This window comes from Phalacrocorax aristotelis, chromosome 16, assembly GCF_949628215.1.
Source record: "Phalacrocorax aristotelis chromosome 16, bGulAri2.1, whole genome shotgun sequence".
In the NCBI taxonomy this organism is placed as follows: domain Eukaryota; kingdom Metazoa; phylum Chordata; class Aves; order Suliformes; family Phalacrocoracidae; genus Phalacrocorax; species Phalacrocorax aristotelis.
Window position 1 is genome coordinate 2,551,490 of NC_134291.1, and position 20,669 is coordinate 2,572,158.

At 42.7% G+C, this 20,669-nt stretch overlaps 1 protein-coding gene across 2 annotated transcripts in view; it reads right to left on the reverse strand.

The window, feature by feature from the left end:
* Positions 1-20,669, reverse strand: part of MYH10 (myosin heavy chain 10) — a 108,025-nt gene that overhangs the window by 5,772 nt on the left and 81,584 nt on the right. For both annotated transcript variants that reach the window (XM_075111409.1, XM_075111410.1), the window contains exons 16-35: positions 19,165-19,358; positions 18,774-18,895; positions 18,389-18,458; positions 18,129-18,289; positions 17,397-17,505; positions 17,182-17,313; positions 15,650-15,856; positions 14,311-14,448; positions 13,643-13,766; positions 11,314-11,485; positions 10,346-10,558; positions 10,100-10,244; positions 8,459-8,665; positions 7,286-7,390; positions 6,088-6,240; positions 5,498-5,746; positions 4,739-4,951; positions 4,044-4,256; positions 1,843-2,004; positions 257-385 (exon numbers count right to left, since the gene is read on the reverse strand). In XM_075111409.1, coding sequence (XP_074967510.1) covers positions 257-385; positions 1,843-2,004; positions 4,044-4,256; positions 4,739-4,951; positions 5,498-5,746; positions 6,088-6,240; positions 7,286-7,390; positions 8,459-8,665; positions 10,100-10,244; positions 10,346-10,558; positions 11,314-11,485; positions 13,643-13,766; positions 14,311-14,448; positions 15,650-15,856; positions 17,182-17,313; positions 17,397-17,505; positions 18,129-18,289; positions 18,389-18,458; positions 18,774-18,895; positions 19,165-19,358 — 3,218 coding nt within the window. The remainder of the gene's footprint in view (positions 1-256; positions 386-1,842; positions 2,005-4,043; positions 4,257-4,738; positions 4,952-5,497; positions 5,747-6,087; positions 6,241-7,285; positions 7,391-8,458; positions 8,666-10,099; positions 10,245-10,345; positions 10,559-11,313; positions 11,486-13,642; positions 13,767-14,310; positions 14,449-15,649; positions 15,857-17,181; positions 17,314-17,396; positions 17,506-18,128; positions 18,290-18,388; positions 18,459-18,773; positions 18,896-19,164; positions 19,359-20,669) is intronic.

Below are 20,669 nucleotides of genomic sequence, written 5' to 3' on the forward strand. Positions count from 1 at the left end.
TCTGTTTAAGCAGCAGTAAAGCTTTCCTGCTACCCAGGCAGGGAAGTGAAGTCCAGACTACTAGAACGATTCCTACAAAGCCGTAAGAAGTCACTGGTGACCTGGGGCAGGGGGGAAGAGAAAGACCTCAGGGCTCCCATTCCTCTGTTCAACTCACTTGGTTGCTTTTTACTTACTTTTTGTTGTTTTTTTTTTTAAACTCTCTGATCTTCACCTTACTCTAGCGAGAAAAAAATCTCTTGGATTTCAACCTCACCTCTTGGAGCTGGAGTATTTCTGCTTCGAGACCTTTGAGCTTCTTTTCACTCTCCTTGGACTGCGCAAAGATCTCATCTCTGGATGCACGGGCTTCTTCCAGTTCCCGCTGGTAGTCTTTCATCTGAGCCTGCAGTTGGGAAGCAGGGGAGAGAAAAAGCCATGCTGCGTTAGGACAGTCACAGGATTTATTAGTATTTATATAGTATGAAGCATTTTGGCCCTTAAGAGGTAAGGCCTTCCTCCCAAAGTGGGTTCATTCCACTTAAATGCATTTTCAGTTCTTGTTTTCATAGTTAAACTTCATTTTCTCATCTTTCCATGACTCAGTTCCTTGTCAGAAATATTGTAAGACTTCACCTCGTTTATCTGGTACATTCCTTGCACGAAAAAACTCTAATAAAGAGCCGCTCAATTACATTTGTCGTGAAACTTATGGAGAGGTAAAGGTCTTGGAATGACTGGTAAAAAGTTTACCTAAATAGATGAAAAACCCCCAAACGTATTCCAAGTATGCAAGGTAAGGAACTATTCTCAGCACAGAAGTAACACAACGCACCGTCCTGCACACCCAGAAGCACGTACTTGTGCTTCCCTTAAACACTGGTAACACACACCAAGATCTTAACCTGCACAAGCTTGACTCGAGACGCTGCAAGAGTAAGGAAGTTGGAGAAACTGCACTTAAATCGTACCTGCACCCTTCAAATGCCACCAGTCGTGAGACCACTTATTTCAGGTGCTTGTATGGAAGCGCACAGAGATCAGGTACGAACTCTCTCGCTGTCTCCTCTTGGGCTAGAGAGGCGGGGTACTGCTACGTACCAGCGCTCTTTGTGTTAACCTACGCCCCCTCTTCATCCAGGGCTCAGTTCCAGAACTGCCCTCGCTCAGCTGAAGGAGGATTTGAAGCAGGATTGTCAAAGAATAAAGCGGACAGGGCAGAAAAGCAATTTAATTTGCCATATGCTTTACGTGGTCTTGCCACGGCCTCGTACTCCTGCAGCTTTGGGCCGCAGCACTGAAAATTTTTGGCAAAACTGAACTGTACCAAATGTTGAATATTTTTCTGGGAATGGGGAAAAAATCCTTGACACAAGGACTGGATTTTTTTCTTGCCAAACTAAAAAGAATGGGAATCTTGGAGCTTTTTAAAAGCAACTGAAATTCACTCCTCCTTTTTCTCTGGAGCGATTTTGGCTGAAAACGCCTTAAAAAGTTCAACAACTTGAGGAAGCAACAGTCAGCAAGAGCTGAGAAATCTGAATTCAAAGATACAAACAACCGTAAATTTAAAAAATGCAGCCTGGAGAGCAATACTCAGTAAATCCTTATGCAAAGTGTTGAAATAAAGAAAAAGGTGTCCACTGAATAGAATTGCGTGGGGGACAATCTTAACTCCTTACCAACAAAAGGATGAGAGGGGTTTTGAGCAGGTGATAAGTTCAAGCCTCTGCGACATGTTTCAGCATAGTCCAGTCTGACACTCCTCTTGCCTTCAAGCTACAAACGCATTTAATGAAAAGGAACACCCCTGGCCGACTGTCACCGGCAGAGAGAGCAGCTGGGTTGATTAGCTGTGCCTACCTGGAGCTTACGGAGCTGTTTGATTGCTTCGTCCCGAGCCTTGTTTGCAGCTTCTATCTGACCTTCCAGATCTTTCAGATCCATCTCCATTTTCTTCTTGGCTGCCACAGCAAGAGCCCTCTGTTTGCGCTCATCTTCCAGTTCTGCCTCCAGCTCTCGCACCTGTGAAACCAAGGCGTTCAACAGGCTCCGTTCCAGGAACGGCGCAAACACGAAATGCTAACAAAAGGGTCGGTGACTCCAAAAGGCCTTTGCAGAGCAGAATTACCGTTACTCAGTTGGAAGAGACTACAGAACTCAAGCCACGTGGGAAGACGCTGCAGATGGCAAAAACAAATGCACAAATTGGAAGCAGAGATCTCTGAACTGACGAAAAGGAAAGCAAAGACAATAACTCAGCATCTGAAGCATTTCCATTTCATCTGTTCAGCTACTTGGTGAACAGCTGCTTGCCCGGCACATCTATCCACACTGAGGTATCACTCTAGGGCAGATGTCACTAATTCTGATTGAACCACTAAGAGGAAAATAAGTCGTCGAATCACCTCATTTTCTCAAGGAAAAAGTGAAATCATTCCCTTTGGAGCAGCTGTGCTAATGGCATTTATACACCACAGCTTTTTTTCAAAACAGAAAGGTATCTGAGGGGCAAGCCAACGCGAACTAAGCCAAACTTACACAAAAATAAAACCGAGCCAGAAATGCCACACGTTACCAACAGGAGTGACTATGTTTTGTTTCGGAGCCCTCCTCCCTCCTCATGCTAGGTCAAGAGCTCTTGTCCAGTGCAAGGCAACAGCAATTCTGCACTGCAGCGAACTTCAAAAGCCTCCAGGCCATGTTTGTTTGTAAGAGATCTCTATATCGGTGATTCTCAGTGATTTTACATTTGTTTTCTTACAATAAATCTTAAAATTTGGGGTGTTTTTTCCTTAAAGCTTAATGTCAATTTAGAACCATCTTCTCTTACAAGCATGAGATTTTAAAGGCATTTCTTGAGTCTCTTCTGATCTGCTTTGTGTTACTAGAATTCTTGAGTCTGGCAAATCTGGAATCTGCCATGATTTTCACTTACACTGGAAGACTGTAACAAAGTGAACAGTTTCCTATCTCTGCATCCATGGATTTATTCCTGTACATCAAATTGGATGGGCTTGCAAGTCCAAATAACATACCCCTGTCCTTGAAATACACCCATGCAGCAATAGCCAAACCTCTGCTCGCACACTGAGTGTTTTTGGAGGACTTGCTGGGTCCTGCCCTTGGGTCACACCAACCCCAGGCAGCACCCCAGGCCTGGGGCAGAGGGGCTGGGAAGTGCCCGGCGGAGAAGGCCCTGGGGGTGCTGGCTGACAGCCGGCTGGGCATGAGCCAGCAGTGCCCAGGTGGCCAAGGAGGCCACCAGCCCCCGGGCTTGTGTCAGCGCTGGTGTGGCCAGCAGGAGCCGGGCAGGGATGGGGCCCCTGTGCTCGGCCCTGGGGAGGCCCCACCTTGAATGCTGGGCTCAGGTTTGGGCCCCTCGGGACAAGAAGGGCCTTGAGGGGCTGGAGCGTGTCCGGAGAAGGGCAGCGGGGCTGGGGCAGGGTCTGGAGCACAAGTGTGCTGGGGGGCGGCTGAGGGGGCTGGGGGGGTTTAGCCTGGAGAAGGGGGGGCTGAGGGGAGCCCTTCTCGCTCTCTGCAGCTGCCTGAGAGGGGCTGGAGTGAGGGGGGGGTCGGTCTCTGCTCCCAAGTCACCAGTGACAGGGCGAGAGGGAACGGCCTCAAGCTGCGTCAGGGGAGGTTTAGGTTGGGTATTAGGGAAAATGTCTTCCCTGCCAGAGCGGTCAGGCCCTGGCACAGGCTGCCCAGAGAGGTGGGGGAGTCACCATCCCTGGGGGTGATCAAACAACATGTAGACATGGCACAGTTTAGGAGGCCTGGGGGTGTTGGGTTGGAGGTGGGACTTGATGATCCTAGAGGTCTTTTCCAACCTTAACAATTCTATGACTGTCAGTAGCAGGCTAACACTAACAGTTGACAGTGACCTGCCCTCAACAAGACCTATTCTATTGTTTGTAAAAATCAGCATTTGGGATTTGGATAGGATGGGATCTTTAGGCAGAGTTTTATTTTTCTGGTAGCAAGTTATCACCAAAGCCACAGAGCTTTGGCAAAACATCCTCACACCCTTCCCCCTATGAAGTATAGTAAAATAGACATACTTGTTTAACCAGCATCCTCTTTTTCTCTTCATTCTGTTCATCTCTGGCTTGCAGATCTCTCTCAAACTGGGCTTTCATAGCTTGCATGTTCACCTCCAAACGAAGCTTAGCATCTTCTGTGGCCTGCAGTTCATCTTCCAGTTCCTCAAGCTGAGTCCTCATTTCTTCAACCTGTTGCTCTAAAGTTCTCTTTGACTTCTCCAGTTCATGGACCTAAGCCACAAACATTGATCAGACCTTCTCCTTCAGGTACCTCAACATCAGCCGTTATTAATGGCAAAATAGAGACATTATATGAACTCGGTACATGCTGTGCTGCTCTGAATTGCACGATGAATCAGAACAGGCAGAGCATCATCTCTGAGTTTGTGTTAGAGAACCCGGCGAACACCTGTGCAGATGATTGGACAGATGAGCCGTGCAAAATTAGTAGTGAGACAGGCTCTTAAATCTAGCACAGGTGCAATGAGTCATCTGGCCGGCCAGCAACTTCTGCACGTCTTCACATCTTTTGTGAAGAGGCCTGATGCTAACAAAGACCACCTCCCTTTTCTGAGCATTAACTCCTCCATAGTTTCAGGTTATAAGTCAGCTTCAGAAAGTTCTTGTGTCAAATACACTTCTCCAGCCAGGGAGTTTCCCTGTGTTATTCCCCATGCAGTATATAACATGACAGGGTGTAGAAATGTACTTACATTTTTGCCCACATCATCTTTAGAGCTCATTAAGTCTTCCATATCTGCACGCAACTGTTTGTTTTGTCTCTCAAATTCTTCCTTAGCTTCCAGGGCTTCTTCCAAAGCCCGAGCCAGAGACAGTGCTTTGGTTTCCTTCTCCCTTGCTTCTGCTTCAGCACGATCTCTTTCCTCTGCATATCTGGCAGAAATGTTCTTCTCTTCTGCCAGCATCTGAACATAAGAAATAATTAATCCATCTCATAAGTTCTAGAATCAGGTCCTTCCTGCCTCAGGTGTTTTAGTCAATGAAGCGGTTAATGCTCTAAGTTTAATTGGCCTTCAGAAGCTGTCTAGTCTCAGTCTTGATCAAAGTGCTAGTAAAAAACCAGCTACAGCTACTCTGGGATGAGATGAGGAAAGCAAGCTACTAATCAGGCTTAAGAAGTTTTACATTATTTTCATCTTTCAGTCTTCACATCCTTTAGTCTACCTTGAGGGATTACAATAATACTCTTAAGCTTTTTTTCCAATAGAATTTCCTTATTATATAGAGAGAGCTTATCACTTGATCTAACAAGACTCAAAGCTGGCATTTAGCTCACCAAAATTATAAGTGACAAGTTACTCAAAGGCCAAGCTGCTCACAAAAGATTTATCCATAACCACACTCCTCTAGTCAGACCCTTCTTTATACAAGGCTCATTTATGCAGTAACAATATGAACAACAGGCCATTTAAAAACCATAGGAAGCAGCAAGATCACAACAGCTAGACTACCTGATCAAACTTCTTCTGCTTTTTCTCCAAGTTTGAAACAATCTGGCGCTGATGATCTAGATCTACCATCAAGTCATCCAGCTCTTGCTGCAGGCGATTCTTTGTCTTTTCCAGTTTGTCATAAGCCATTGCCTTCTCCTCTAGGCGTTGGCTTAAGGACTCCATGTCCTTCAGTAATTTCTTCTTATTTTCCTCCAAGCCTTCAATGGTTCCCAAGTCATCATCTACTTTTTTCTTAGCATCAGCCAACTGAAATTTAATAAAAGAAAATAATGTTTCTTAAGAAATCACGAGAAGGAAAGGCAGGCAACAGGTCCAAAATACAAAACGAGAAATAGATGTTGTGGCTAGCTAAAGTAACACAAAAATTGTGAGCTAGCAGGATACCAAGCAGGGGAAAGCCCTGCTCATTGCAGTTAGTTTGCTAGTCATTACTGCTGTGGAGAAAGACCACCGGAAATTTTATTCCAAAAATGGAGTCTAGCCCGCGTGCAAGCTACACGACATTTTTCCAAGAGGTTTGGGACACCAATTCATCTCACCCGGAATGCGGAGGCCTTACAGAAGTCCTGCCATTTACAACAGCTTACCTGTGACTGCAAGGCGAGCATCTGTTTCTCCAAGTTCTTTCTGGCCTCCTCTTCCTCTTCCTGCTGCTCTTGCAGGTTGTTCTTCTCCTCTTCCAGCTGCCTAATCCTACTGCTCAGGTTGAGTTTCTGGCGGGTTTCTTCCTGAAGCAGCTCCTGTTACACAAACGGGCATAGCCAGAGTTCAGTTTGGTTCGTAGTGCGTTAACTGTGGCCTTGGGCCACCACCCTCCATTACCGACTGGAGTTTCAGGTTTGATTATTTTTCTCACAGAATTTTTGTACAAGGACATGCTTATGAAGACATCTGTAATTTGGATTCTCAGAAAGGCACTGCTCATTCATTTTGGGCACACTCAAACCTTTATAAAGCATACTTCTGATCAGGGCATCCCTGCCACCCTCTGTTCTAGGAGTTAATGAATGATACCTTCCCATCTTTAAAGGGACAAGCACAGAAGCAAAATTTTTCTTCTTTCAGACAAGCATATAGAGTCCCTATTTTAAACTGAATATACAGCAGCAAATCCTGCAATGGCAGCACGCTCCCAAGTTTTGCTGCATTGCTTAAATATAAAGGTCAGTTTAAAGGTAGCTGTAATTTGGCAGTACAAACTTCTGTCATAATGGAAACTAATAAAAGGTGTAGCCACCATCGCCCTCCCCATCCTGCCCCTCACAGACCTCTCCAATTGTGGTTAACATTATTCAAGTAGTCACCATTAGCATTGTTATACAGGGTAAAAAAAAAAAAAAGAGTATATTTAAGTGATGAATAAGCGCATACTGCTGCATTATTTAACTCAAACACTGGTACTTCTAAGAACTTAAGCTGTCAGTAAAAGACAGGGTATTGTCCCTCATGCCTTTCGTATACCCCAAGGATCTTATTTATATTAACATTACACTTGGAAAGGGGTTGTTTTGACTCAATACTTATCTCCCATGGAGACTATGAAATAAGAGAGAAACCAAAAGGCTACAACCTATGAAGTAGTGAATCTTAGATAATGAAAAAAATTGGCCTCGCATATAGCTGAGCAGTCATTATACATCACATTTCACCAGAGTGCAATAGGAAATACAGCTTCTACCCAAGGGACTTTCCAAACCATGAATTACAATGTATTTTGTTATGCAGATAGCATGTCAATGAGGAACAAGGCTTCAGTGCAAAGTTCAAGCTTCACTGCACACACACCTGTGTATCCTGAAGCTGAGATTCCAAACTTGCCGCATCCTTGGCAAACTTAATGCCTTTCTTCTCTGCTTCCTCCAGGAGACTTGAGACATTATCCAACTCGTTCTGCAAAGCAAGCAGTCTAAAGGTAACAGCATGCAGCTGACTCACAGCAAAGCCGACGTCCCGCTGGGAGCTGGAGCTGCAGAACACAAAACCTCAACAAATTCCAGGTGTGGTAAGACAACAACAGATCCCAGCACAGAGATACAACAAGCTGAAAATACTGAAGTTTAGTTAGGAACTTGAAGTTGAACATCCATCTTGAACTTCAGGGTATAACATAACGAGAGTCAGGCGTGCTATTTAGCAGAGCACGTCATTCCAATATCTGCATTCATACTTAAATGCTACTTTTAATTAGAGGACCCTATGTTTTACAGGACCATTAGTTCAGGGATTGTCAGGGTGGCAGCTGGGTTTAAAGGATCACTGCAAGAGAAAACGTTACTGCCAGGTGCCAACTCTTGCTATTTTAGACTATGCTGCTTGTATATACGGTGAGAGTGCCCAAAAGCTTCCCCTGAAAAGGACTGGGCCGTTCCCTTCTTGAAGCACTTCAGCTTGATTTACCTAAAGTACTCGTTGCGGTGGTTCAGAAGTCACCCCTGACTGCATTTTGTTCATTTTCTCCATTTGCCAGAAGAACCGGCCTTTACTTGCAGTCCCTATCTGCCAAGCTCCCATCTCTGGAGCACGAAAGCAAGCCTGTGGCCATCATCAATCAGTACACTTTTGCTCACACCTACAAATAAGCTCAAGCTCAATCTACTCAATTCCATACCCAAGCCAAAAACCTGTAGGCCAGCTGTCAGCAGAGCCTCCTGCAGGCTTTGGTCTCCAGGACAGGAAGCCATGTACTTAGAGGCCACTATAATTCTCACACAGCCCAAGAAGTTCAGGATTAGCGTCGTGGCTGCCCAGCTATCTCCACCTGAAGCACACCACCACTTTAAGGCCCTTCAAGTACGTAAGCGTATGACTGAGATCAACCTCCCACCTCAACTACAGACCCAGGTCCTGCACCCCTAGCTGCATCTGTGGAAGTCATTCTCCTAGCCATTTCTGCGTACGGTTATGGCCTTCCTTTTCTTATATATTTTCCATCAGTTTAGGACTTCCATGGAGCCTTACCTGCAGCTTGTTTGCTTTCTCCGCCAGTTCCACCCTCAGTCTTTCTCCTTCTGTGACCTTAGCGGTCAGCTCCTGTACCTGAGCATCAAGCTTCTTCCTCTTATGTTCAGACTCTGCCTTGACCTGCTGCAGTACCTTCACTTCACAGGCTAACTCCTTGTTGTCGGACTCTAGGCCTTGCTTGTTTTTTTCAAGATTTGCTTTGAACTAGGAAAAAACAAAAGGAAATAAATTGAACGCTTTGTTACATATCAATAGAGTTTTCTGCTAAAAATATTCAGTCCAGCAGATCAGTTTTACACGTTCAAAGATGAAACAAGTGCTCAGCAAATTATAAGTAGGCAGTGTTCAAAATGCTGCCAAGTAACATTCTGTGTACGTTAGCCAAAGGCTAAGTGAATGCAAGTTATTCCGTTCTCAGATGTCACAGGTAACTGAGGAGCAGAAGATACTTCTATGAATTCAGCCAGATCTGGGACGTCAGTGCTGTAAAATGACTGTTTGAGTAGCACTGCAAGTAGGAAGGAATGTGCCCATTAACAGATCAGCATGGCTCATCTCACAGAAATAAAAGGAAAGATATCAACTAAAGCTGCCCTGATTTTAGTAGGCGTAGCAGCCTGGAAGCGCATAACAAAGCGTTTTTCACCACTGAACCGACACTTGTCAAAAACCTTTTTAAAAAAGTAATAATCGGCAAAAGGGATGTTTAAGTGCCATTCTTACTATATCACCAGAACTGACATCACCTTAACACAGGACCTTTAAGATTGCAGGGTATTTTTCCACCTTTTCATGCTCTTATTGAGAATATTTAGTGAGTAAGGAGCAGAAGACGTGTAAGATCTTCAGGTGAGTAAACTATAATTTCCAGCAGCTTTAACTACTATGTTTCTCACTTAGTATTTTGAACTAAGGAAGCTTGTGAAGTATTCCCTACGTAAAAATATTACTGCAGCACATGAACTGTCCACACAGTTGTGAATGACCAGAATTATAATTTCACAAAATAAAGATACTTTTTTTTTTTTTTTTTTTTGGTGGTGTTGGAATAATTCTACTTTTGAACAAGTCACTCAAGCTACGCCAGTAGGAGCCGTGCTCTCCCGGTACACCTCCTCATGCCCGGGCTGGTGTGGTTACCAGAGAACGCAATACAGCCGTGCGAATTGGCAAGATACCCCACAGGTATCCAGCACTGCAGGTCGCAGTACAAGCACAAAGTTAAGAGCAGCTGGAAGAACTTTTACACTACCAGTACTCACAGTTTGTTATTTGTGAGTGCCGACATTACAACTGCCTTAGTTGGGAACATTCTGCAGTTTGCTCATGCAGAGAGCTGCGTTTCGCCAAGCAAGCACGTCGGCTGCTGCAGGATTCCCATGGAAGTGCTACATGAATTTATCTCTAAGTGCACCGTTTCCAAGTCTAATGAATACTTTTCAGATAGGTGCCAAGACTGTCTAATAGTTGCAATGTATTCAGGCCGGCAGGATATATTTGATTCAATTGCAGTTGTTCTGCATGTATAGAGGACAACTTAGATCTGCAGGTATCCGTGGAAGGGACCACAACACCTATGTTACTTATGGAAAGTCCTGAAGCAGAAAAATGTATTTCTGTAATTCATTTTCTTCTCACCCTTTTGGCCTGTTCAAGTTGTTCAGAGAGCTCTTCCAGGGCAGTAGCGTGCCTCTGCCTGATCTCCTGGATCTGTGCTTCATGGTTTTTGGTTTCCTCTTCAATTGCTTTCTTCAGTTCAGCCACCTCCTGCTCTCGCTTTGTCCTAGAGGAAGCATCAATCGTTATTGAAAATCAACATTTTAGTCTTTTAAAAAGTAAAGACGAATTTTAATGGTGCCTTCTTACACAGACATAGGAACCTACCTCAGCTCTTGCTGTGCTGCAGTGGTATCCAAGGTATCCTCCAGTTCGGTTTTTAAAGCCTCCAACTCTTCACTTAAATCTCTTTTCTGCTTTTCCGCCTTGTTGCGTGATGCCTTCTCAGATTCAAGATCCTCCTGGAGCTCTGCAATTTGAGCCTGCAGTTCTCTTATCACTTTCAGTGCGTTGTTCTTCTGAACTGCTTCTTCATCACCTCTGTTAAACAGAGGCACAACAGTTAATGATATTTCGGTAGCTTCCGATCTAAGTATCACAACAGCCTAGTGTCATTTAGATTACATGCACAAATAGTAACTCAACTTTGAAATCCAACTACAATAAAATAGACCTCCTAAAACTTCACAGAAAGAGAACCACTACTGCACTGTTATTCTCAAGATCCTAACAGGCACAGTGCCCCAGGTACTACAGATGCACTATTAGAATGGTCAAGCTTTCAAGTTTACATCCAAGTGTTTCAGTTTCATACATCTCAACACTGCCCCCAAACCGGTAGAATTTTCTCTTCCCACAAAATTATGGATCACTGCTCAAGAAATACAAAAGGTGTTTTGTTTATATTGTAATATGTGTCTGTGGGACTACCACACAAGTCTTTCAGTGATGCAGTAAGACATACATCAAGTAATTTGACCATTAAGAAGACTCTCAGAATTACATGGTTTTTGCCTCCTGAGGCTGAACTTTGGAAGACTATAAAACCTTCCAGACCTTGCTGAAACATTGTTTCTGGAGCTTTGTAGAGCAAGAATGCTGATAACACACTGAATTCCTTTTTTGCCATGTCTACACCCAGCACACAGGTGTCTAGAGATGCTCTAGTACAAACGTGAACTGGCTTCTGCTTTGACATTCCCAGTTTTAACTAAGTGTACAGTCAGCTGAAAGTCTGTCTGGGAAAGTAAGTTTCTACCACAGTTCTGAAGTCATAAGCCCCATCATGCTCTGACCTAGCAAGAGCAGCCTGCAGTTCTTCCTCTTTCTTGGCCAGCTGGATCTTCAGCTCTTCAATCTGGGCTTGCAGCTCAGCTATTTGGTCCTGTAGGTCTGTTGTTTCACCATCAAGTTTTCTTTTAGCTTTTTCTAATTCTTGACGGGTCTTCTCCTCCTTTTTTAAGCGCTCTGAAGAAGCAAAGAATTATATTTGTAAGCAATTTTTCTCTTGTCATCCTCAGAAGGTTCAGGGGCAGGGCAATGGGGTGGCAAGAAGGGCGGGAAGTTTAATATATGCTGTGTTAATTCTTTCTCCAATCTGCAGCTGGAAGGGTGGCTGGGAAAGACGAAATAGCAAAGTAGAACTGTATGATTTAAGATAGAAGGTCAACAAAATCAGTGACTGGAGAAAAAAAAGTTAGAAGTAGGGAACAGAAAGATAACCTCACCTTGATAGAAAATAAGGAATGGGATCTAACAGAAGAGCAGTTTGAGCTACTAGGGCAGGTGATCACAGACATCAGGATTCAAAAATGAAGAACAACCACAGACTGGAAAAAAATGATACTTGCACAATTTTGGAAGGGCTAGGCTAGACTCCAAGAGATCTACTGGAAAACAGTACAGCTTAAAGAAAATGTGGATAAACCATTTTTGCAAGTATCTGTGCCACTAACTCACACCCCATTGATATTTAGCAAGACTTTGCAACCCTGATAGCTTCCAGTAATTCATTTGTGTAGCTAAGACACTCCTGCCCTAAGGTATTTCTTTGTGAAAACATCCAGTTATCAGTGGCAGAGCAATAAAATAAGAGCTAGCTGATCTGCCTGTTGTCTGATTGGGATAGTTACCGGCTGCATTGTTTACAGTTAGCTAATGACCAGGTATGTCATTTAAGTCACAGGATGGTTTTGCTTAGCATAGCATTAGCACAATTATGCATGCATTAGCATAAATGTAAGCTATTAGACTTGTTCAATACTTTGTGGGTCCTCAGGGCAGAGATTTCTCTCACACCCTTCCTAAGCCTGCTGCGGAATCAGGACATTGTCTGCTGTATGGAAAGGGAACCATGTCCAAGAGTCATCTCTCAGAGCCACCCAGGGCTATTTGGGATTTCCCAGCCAATCTAAAGAAACATTTTTTTTTCTAAACAGTTCCTCATTAAAAAAAAAAAGAGAAAAAAAAGGAAAAAACCCAGCACTTTTATCTCTGTTTTTACATTATATTTCTGGTGAGTAACAGTTAGGGCAGTGTCATAAGGCCAAATTTTGTAATTGAAAAAGCTCATGGTAAACTGAATTAGTTTGGGTTGTTGTCTCCCCCCCAATTTCAGTACCTAGCAGTGTCAAACCCTAGCAGAGACACCTTAATGGCTTCTTGAATCATCTCAAAAGAGTAAATATCATTTTACTGTGCTTTACTAGCCAAGAAATTGCATGTCTTATACTTAAGCTTTCATTTCCATTTCTAAGGTCACCAGTCTTGGAACAGTACCATAACCAAACACATCTGTGAAGTATCTTCAGAAACACCAGTCCCGATTCAAGCACAAACTACTCAAGCATTATCTTCCAGTGAGTAAAGCTTATTTATGCCCATCTTAAGGGCTCTGAATTCAAATGTTAAAGAAAAGGTACATCAATCACCTACTGTCCCTATTAGTTCAATACCTTCCCATAACGTAAGATTAAACTTTGGTTTTCTTCCATAAGCACATCAGGTGTAAACTATGTAGCAAGACAGGCCAGGGAGCAACTTTGCCGTGTATTTTGCAACTTTAACTTGGCAGGTTATTAATATTGCACAATAGCTATTTACAACAATAAGTAATTAAAAAACCCCAAACCTAAAATCAAGAAAGGTTACATAAAGGTGACAACAGAGGCAAAACAATCAGAAATAAATGGCCAAAGAAATGGAACCATTTTAGATAAACAAACCATTAAGCAAAACAACTCAGATTTGCTTATTAAAAAAAACATACTAGAAGCCTGATGAACGCCTACCAACATTCCTCCAGAAATACATTGTTCTAATGTTTTATTACAGAAAAGTGTAGTGACTTCCCAAGAGACAGATGCTTTACCTTGTTACTAAGGGATGCATGCAACACCATGCATTTCTGAGTGTGCCTATAAATGAAATGGGTCCTCAAAAATGGAAAACTAACAAGTTACACGTGAGGGAGACCGAGCAGCCAAAATAACAGCTATTAAGGTATCTACATATAAGGTTACACTTTGCAGCCTGGAGCAGACGCTGCATACATTGCAGTAAGTGATCCATTCCTTTCTAGCATGATGTCCGAGCTGTTAATGGGTAAATACAGTAAGAACAGACCTTCCAAATCAGTGATCATCATTTCCTGCTTGTTCTTCAGCTTGGCCAAGTTTTTGGCCTTTTCTTCTTCTTCAGCCAGCTGAGAAGTACATTCAGCAATTCGATCCTCCATCAGCTTCTTTTCCTAGTTAGGAGAAAGGGGAGAAAGAATAACTTCTAAAATACAATTTGAAGAGTCTCCAAGCAGCACAAATAACTGAATATACAAATTCCATATAAAGGTCTCATACAGCATTCATAATAGAGATTCTATTGCAAGTGACTGACCTGTCAATATTAAGGATCAACTGGAATAGTATAGAAACATCCACATTTGTTTTCCAAGAAAGCACAACTTGGAACTTAAACACACAGAAGGCCTGGTTTTAGGACAGCATTTGCTGTACACTTCTGGAAATCCCTTTGCGAAGAGCAGCAGCAACTATGATGAACACTGTTTCCAGCTCTTAGATTTGGAAGACTTGTGAAATTGGAAAGAATACACGGCAAATACCTCCCTTTTAAAGGTCAGTTTAAAAGAAGCTCAGCTTCAACCTGTTCAAACCCCACAGGAGTCTTCAGACACAAACTCTATAGATACATCACAGCAGCCTCAAATGTTTTGAGAGTTATCACTTGGTACTACTACTACTTATGTGCAGAATCTCCACGGCACATACTGGTCTCACCTTCAAAAATTTGGAATTTTGGTCCTCCAACAGTAGGATCTCTTCCTCCATCTTCTTGATCTTAGCTTCAGCCGTCACTTTTTCAAGCTGCAACTTCTGTCGAGCTCCTTCCTCCTCATCAAGCTGTTCCTCCAGGTCCTGGGAAGAAAGGCAATTGCATCTGTGCATTTTCTAGGTTACCCATACATGTTTTTTGGGTTTTTTTTTGAATTGGTGAAAAAAATGCATTCTTCTGAAAAGCCACCTGCCCTAACTGACACTAAAAATACATTCACTTTGTTAGATCAATTTATACCAATGATAACGGAATTAAGGGTCATGTGATACACATGGAAATTTTTTATACTCAACTTCAGTTTTGGCTGAAATATGCTGCCTAGGAAACATACACTCACTACAGAGTTTTTCACCTTCTTAATTCTGAAAATTAAAAAAAAAATTCTACTTAATGACAACCACATCAGGTCAGGCTTTATGTCAAGTACTTCCTAGCATACTGCATCTGAATAGGGTATCTTGTGTGAAAGTGGAAGTGTCCGGGAAGAGATGCCACAGCACACAGATCTCTCGATTCTAGTATGAATCTAGATCTCAATATTACAGCTGAAGTGGTTCAGATACTGGCACAAATAGCTAGATGCAACTAGAAGAGTAACAGTGTGTTGTGCTTTCTATTCATTCACGGTTTTAAATAAGATTCTCAGCCACACATTAATGGACACTTTAAAAGGCATCAAGAGCTCTGAGATGTGGGGTTTATTTCCCATTCAAGCACCTTGAACATTTTGAGAGAGACAAGTTCTCAGGTATTACCTTTTCCAAGGTCTCTGTGTGTTCAAAAGGGAGCATCTAAATCACCTGATTTTCACAAAAAAAACTGCCAAGTAACTCGGAGGAGATGAAGTTGTCTTAGTTTTGTAAGAGTCAAAGGAGGAATATTCTCCATGATAGTCACGGGATGTCAGTCAAAAAGGACCATTTCTCTCACCATCCCATCAGTCCTTTTTTCTACAAGAAAGCAGGTACGCCCCAGGCAGTCATTCCCCATTCCCCCCCTCAGAAGTGCTTGCTACATTTAATACTCGATCTGTACATGCTATAGCTACCAACAGGGCATTTTGGTGTTTCTTTTTCTTTCCTCACCTTCATACGCCTGAGACCACAAGAATCTAAACACACCAAACACAGAAGAGAAAAAAATTTGAATTGATTTTATTCCACACATGGTGCCAAGGAGCTAAATTCCTCCGTGCCATAGAGACGCTGAGGGAGCTTTCCCATTCCCACCTCAGCTGTCCTGTTTGCATGCTTTTCCGTTTCCAGTTACCAAAGGGCATACCTGAATATGGCCCTGCATTTTCTTTTTCTCATTCTGCAATATTTGGTTTCTTTCCTCTTCCTCCTCAACCCTGGACTCCAGATCATGGAGAATTTCTTCTAACTCTTGTTTTTTGGCAGCCAAGCGAGCCCTCATCTCCTCAGCTTCTGCAAAGAGCTCCGTCTCAGCCTGCAGCTGCTCTGCAAGAATGTTCTTCTCTTCTAAAAGCTGCAAATATACACAAAAGGTAGTAAAGCAGTAAAATTCCCCCTCATGAGAGAATATACATATGACAACTACAAAGTTAAAGGCCAAGTTCTGCTCCAACTCTTGACTGCCTGGTCAATACCCAAAATCAGAGACTCTTAGCAGAGGGCTTTACAGCAGCCCAGGAGACACCAGCTTTCATAACAGGGCTACAGTGGCATTCACTCACTTGCCTCCCCAGTTTAAGGAGCAGATCCCACTGCACCTCCCCCATGTGCCCCGTTCTACCAGCAGCAAAAGGATGAGGGAAGTGCCTGTTCCCTGGGCTGTTCCTGGCACTCATCCCTGCACAGTGGCAGAGCAGCGCCATGGGTAGCTGGGCTGAAGCTGGCACTTGGAGTCACTGGAGCAGAACTGAAACACGTTACTTCTTGCTGTGTGAAGTTGACAGTAGAATCGTCCCAACTGGGAGGGACGAACAACAATAATCTAGTCCAACTGCCTGACCAAAAGTTAAAGCATATCATTAAAGGCGTTGTCCAATTGCCTTTTAAACACTGACAGGCACAGGGCATCGACCACCTCTCAGAGAAGCCTGTTCCAGTGTTTGGCCATCCGCTTGATAAGGAAATGTTTCCAATATCTACTCTGAACCTCCCCGATGCAGCTTTGAACCATTCCCACATGTCTTGTCCTGGGATCCCAGGGAGGGGAGATCAGCACCCCCCGCTCCACCTCCCCTCCACAGGAGGCTGTAGAGAACAATGAGGTCTCCCCTCAGTCCCCTTTCCTCCAAACTAAGACGAAGCCAGTGTCCGTAGCCGCTCCTCACAGGCCATGCCTTCCAGCCCTTTCATCAACAGGAACTGACGCTTTGCCATCCCAGCTCTATCGTGTCTCAAAATTACCACAGCGATAAATACGTCTCTGTCTTTACTGACACTTCCAGCTGTTCTTTAAATTGATATCGATGATACTTATCAGCATAAATTCATTTTCAGCTTTGTCCAATAATTGTCGTAATTGCTCCTCAAGTCTTAAACAGCTACGTACCCCACAGAAGTACCCTACCCTGAAAACACATCTGAAAAGGAAAATGACACTGCTTCTGGAATTCTCCTGTAAACTAGCAAAGGCCAAAAATTAGTTTAGTTTCATTAGCATGACGTTTCTGGAACAGCAGCTCATACTATATCTTCCTATGCCAGATTTCAGCAGAGTGTGAAAGGAGATAGCTCTCCTGATTCACAGTGCCTTTGCTCAGGAGCACCTCCCCAGTGTGGCTCCCTCACAGGACTGACAGCAGTATATTTTCTACATATCAAAAGCTGATCTCAGGCACAAACCTGTTGATGTTTCCTTTCCATTTCCTCAAGTTCTGCCTCCACTTTTGTCTGTTTTTCTTTCACCTTCATTAGCTCCTCGTCCTTGGCTTGAAGTTCTTCTTCTTGACGAGTGACCTGAAGAAGAGGCTTCACCTACGAAGATTTGAAATGAACGAATAAAAACCTGCATCTACCGGGATTACAGAAGTCACAGAAAGCGACAGACTATAACGAACCTTCGTGAAGACCCTCCACCACTGCCAGTGCCTAAGCTTTAAATATGCAGCACAATTCCTCTGCAGGATTTTCAGTGCGCTCAGTTGCTGCTGTTTCTTCGCAAAGGCCCTGAAGACAGAAAAAGCAAAGTATTTCAGGTTAAATACAGCTAAGCATCTGTCCGGGTTTTTAGATTTTAGGTTACCCAGCCCCAGAACACTTGCAGACCATAAATAGGCTTATTTTTAAGTTTCAGTGACTACAGTGACTTATACTACACTCACTCCTTATATAAAGAGGCAGAGCAAGAAATGGATTCACCATTTCCCGAAGAACAATTACAAGTGCTGTTTGTTCTTACTTTTAACAGACATTTGTCTTAAAAAGATAAAATTAGGGTGGATTAGACACTGAACTGTCCTTGAATTTCAAAAAAGCAGCTTTCCAGAGTATCTCTAAGAACTTCCAGTGCAGCAAGAAAGAGGGTTTGGGGGTTTTTTGCAGCCACCGGCTGTACTGTAAACAGCTGCATGTGTCATAAAGGGAAGATTAAGGGAAGGAGAAGTTGCTATGGAATGAAGGTACAAATTCTTATTATTAGGTAAAAACGTACCTATTTACCCTTGATACAACTACAGTTTATCAGGCAACACACTTGAAAAAAATGTCTCCTGAAATGGAAGTTTTAGTGTATAGCTCCCGATCAAAGAGACTTGACCGCAAGAAAAATCAAACCATAAGAGCACACGTACTTCCTAGCCAGGTATCCTCTACAGACTGCCTGGAAGAAGATGATAATGTCTGTGATCTTCAGATCTCGTTCTTCTTCTAAGTGTGCCAAGACACCAGCTCGGAAAAAGATCTTGCTCTGTCCAATTCTATATAAGTTGGGGTCCAGCTCTAATGCTCTAATCTAAATGCACAGACAAGTACATTGTTTTTACATCAAGAAAAAGACCATTTTCATTTCAACTTTTCAATGTTTTAACACTATATAGATATAAACACTTACCATACGCTCACAGGCTTGCTTACCATCCATAAAACCTTTTGGAATTGCATTGGGAGTAAGGATCTCATACCTTCAAGGCAAATGGAAAAAAAACCCACCTTTACATTCAACAGTAAGCTACTTTATTATAAACCCATAAAGCTGCTGTCATCAAGTGCACGGCTGAGGAATTTCTCCAGCAGTCCATTTTAGATTGGTTTCCCCTTCCCCAGTGTCTTTAAAATAAACTTGCAATAATTAGCTGCCTCGAGTTCAAGCCACTTCGAGACCTCACCCATGGTTTTGGATTTTCTTCCAGTTGGGCTGGGGAAGGGAGTGGGGGTGCCTTCAGTTATTTAACAAGGAACTTTATCTCAAAAACTCAGAAGACTGTTCCTGCTGTTACCTCTGTCTAAATTCCTGGAACACTATCCTGTTTGGAAATCCTTGTCGACAAATCCTTATTCCTTCTAGAACACCGTTGCAACGAAGCTGATCTAGAACCAGATGTGGATCCAATTTTCCAGCCTGGACAAACAAAACAAGCATGACTTTAGTCTTTTGTTTTGTATTAATGAAAAACTGTAGTTTAAGTTTTTCAGGCTACCTCTGCAAAGTCAACTGTCTAGATAAGGGGACGTGTGGGGAATACCGAGAAGATATTTGATCAGTGTGAAAACTTCGTGAAACCTGGCTTCTGATTTCAAGAGGAAGACACAGACAGCATGCGTAACTTAAAATACATGCGAAGACTTTAATTAAGAGAAAGCATTAGAGGAGTGGGCCGTAGCACATACCCTCTTCTCATGATTTGGAATGATGCAGCGAACAAAATTGGGATTAGTGTTTCGGAGCGTTGCCATCAGCTTGGTGAGAGATTCCTTGTACAGTTGGCCAACAGTACGGAACATGCCCTTCTTGGTCTTGTACGCAGAGCCAAAAGCTGTCTCTGTTATTCCAGTGACCTGATCCAGACCCACAATACGATCCACTGGGAAGGACAAGAGAAAATAATTAAGTGGACTTTAATATTTGTCAGGTATAAAGATAGGCAGAAAAGGGGAGCAATAGTGCAGCAGCAGAAGCTTTGTGGAACAGATGACAGAGAATGCCATCGGTAGGCAGGCAGTCAGCATGTACCGGGGTGCTGTGCAGAAGCAGTGGGACCAAAAGCCACAAACTTATACAGCAGAATCGTGGAGCTTTAGTAGGTACAGACCAAAATATCCAGCTCTTTACTTGCAGTTCTACATGACCAGGAAAGCCATTTTCTTTATTTTAAGTCAACTTGTAAGAGACAAAGTTGCCTGGAAACTGGCAATTATTTGAATTCTTATGATGAAAAATATATCTGGGTTGAATATTTGGGATTAGACATCTGTGCGTATTTGCTTAAAATGAAGAGTCACTTATGGTAATTATACAGATTAAATCTGAGTTTCAGTGAATATTCAGAAGTGTTTTGAAAGCATAACTATTTACAGGAGAATTGTAAAGAGTGTTATTTCAGCTACAAGAGGAAAAAAGTATCTGCCAGACTTGTGCTAGTCTGCTATTTTGAAGAATTCTTTCAAGTTTTATACACAATGGCAAAGACCTCCCTAGCCAAAAGACAAGTTTCAAAACAGGAAAATTGCACACCAAAGGACTTCAAAGCTGCCATAAAGCATCAGAATAGAGATTTTTCTTTCCTTTTTTTCAACATTTTAGGTAAGGATCTCTATGGTTTCTTCTTCAGAAGCACAAATTAGAAATCTGACGGCCATCATTAAACCTTTAGGCCAAAAACATGAACATGATTCCATATGCATGTCAACAATTATTTAAACGGCTTGCTAAGAAATACACATCTGCCTGAACACCTTAATAATTATAGCTGGCACTTCTTAGTACTCAGCAAATATACTACATATTTTGGTTCTCCATGAAACCCAAGCTGCCAGCCAGAAATGGGCAACTCTATGTAGGCTACAACTTAAATTTTGTGAAGTTATCTTCAAATTCATTCAAACCAAAGCAGAGGGAATTATGCTTTGCTACCAGAATTAGTTTTGTATATGAGAAATAAGTGACAAGATTTTATTTCATACTTGTACTCAACTGGTTTTTAAAGGTCTATAAAAAAAGGAAAATTAAAAGCAGAAAAATACAGAGCAACAAGTTGGAATAATCACTTCTAAGTCTCGCATGCAGTACAGAGCAGAGCCCAGATCCTCCACACACTTTTGAACACAAGAATCTAAGCAGCTTATTAAAGTTAGAAGAATAAGTAGGTGGTAAGTTGTTCATAAGATCATATCCC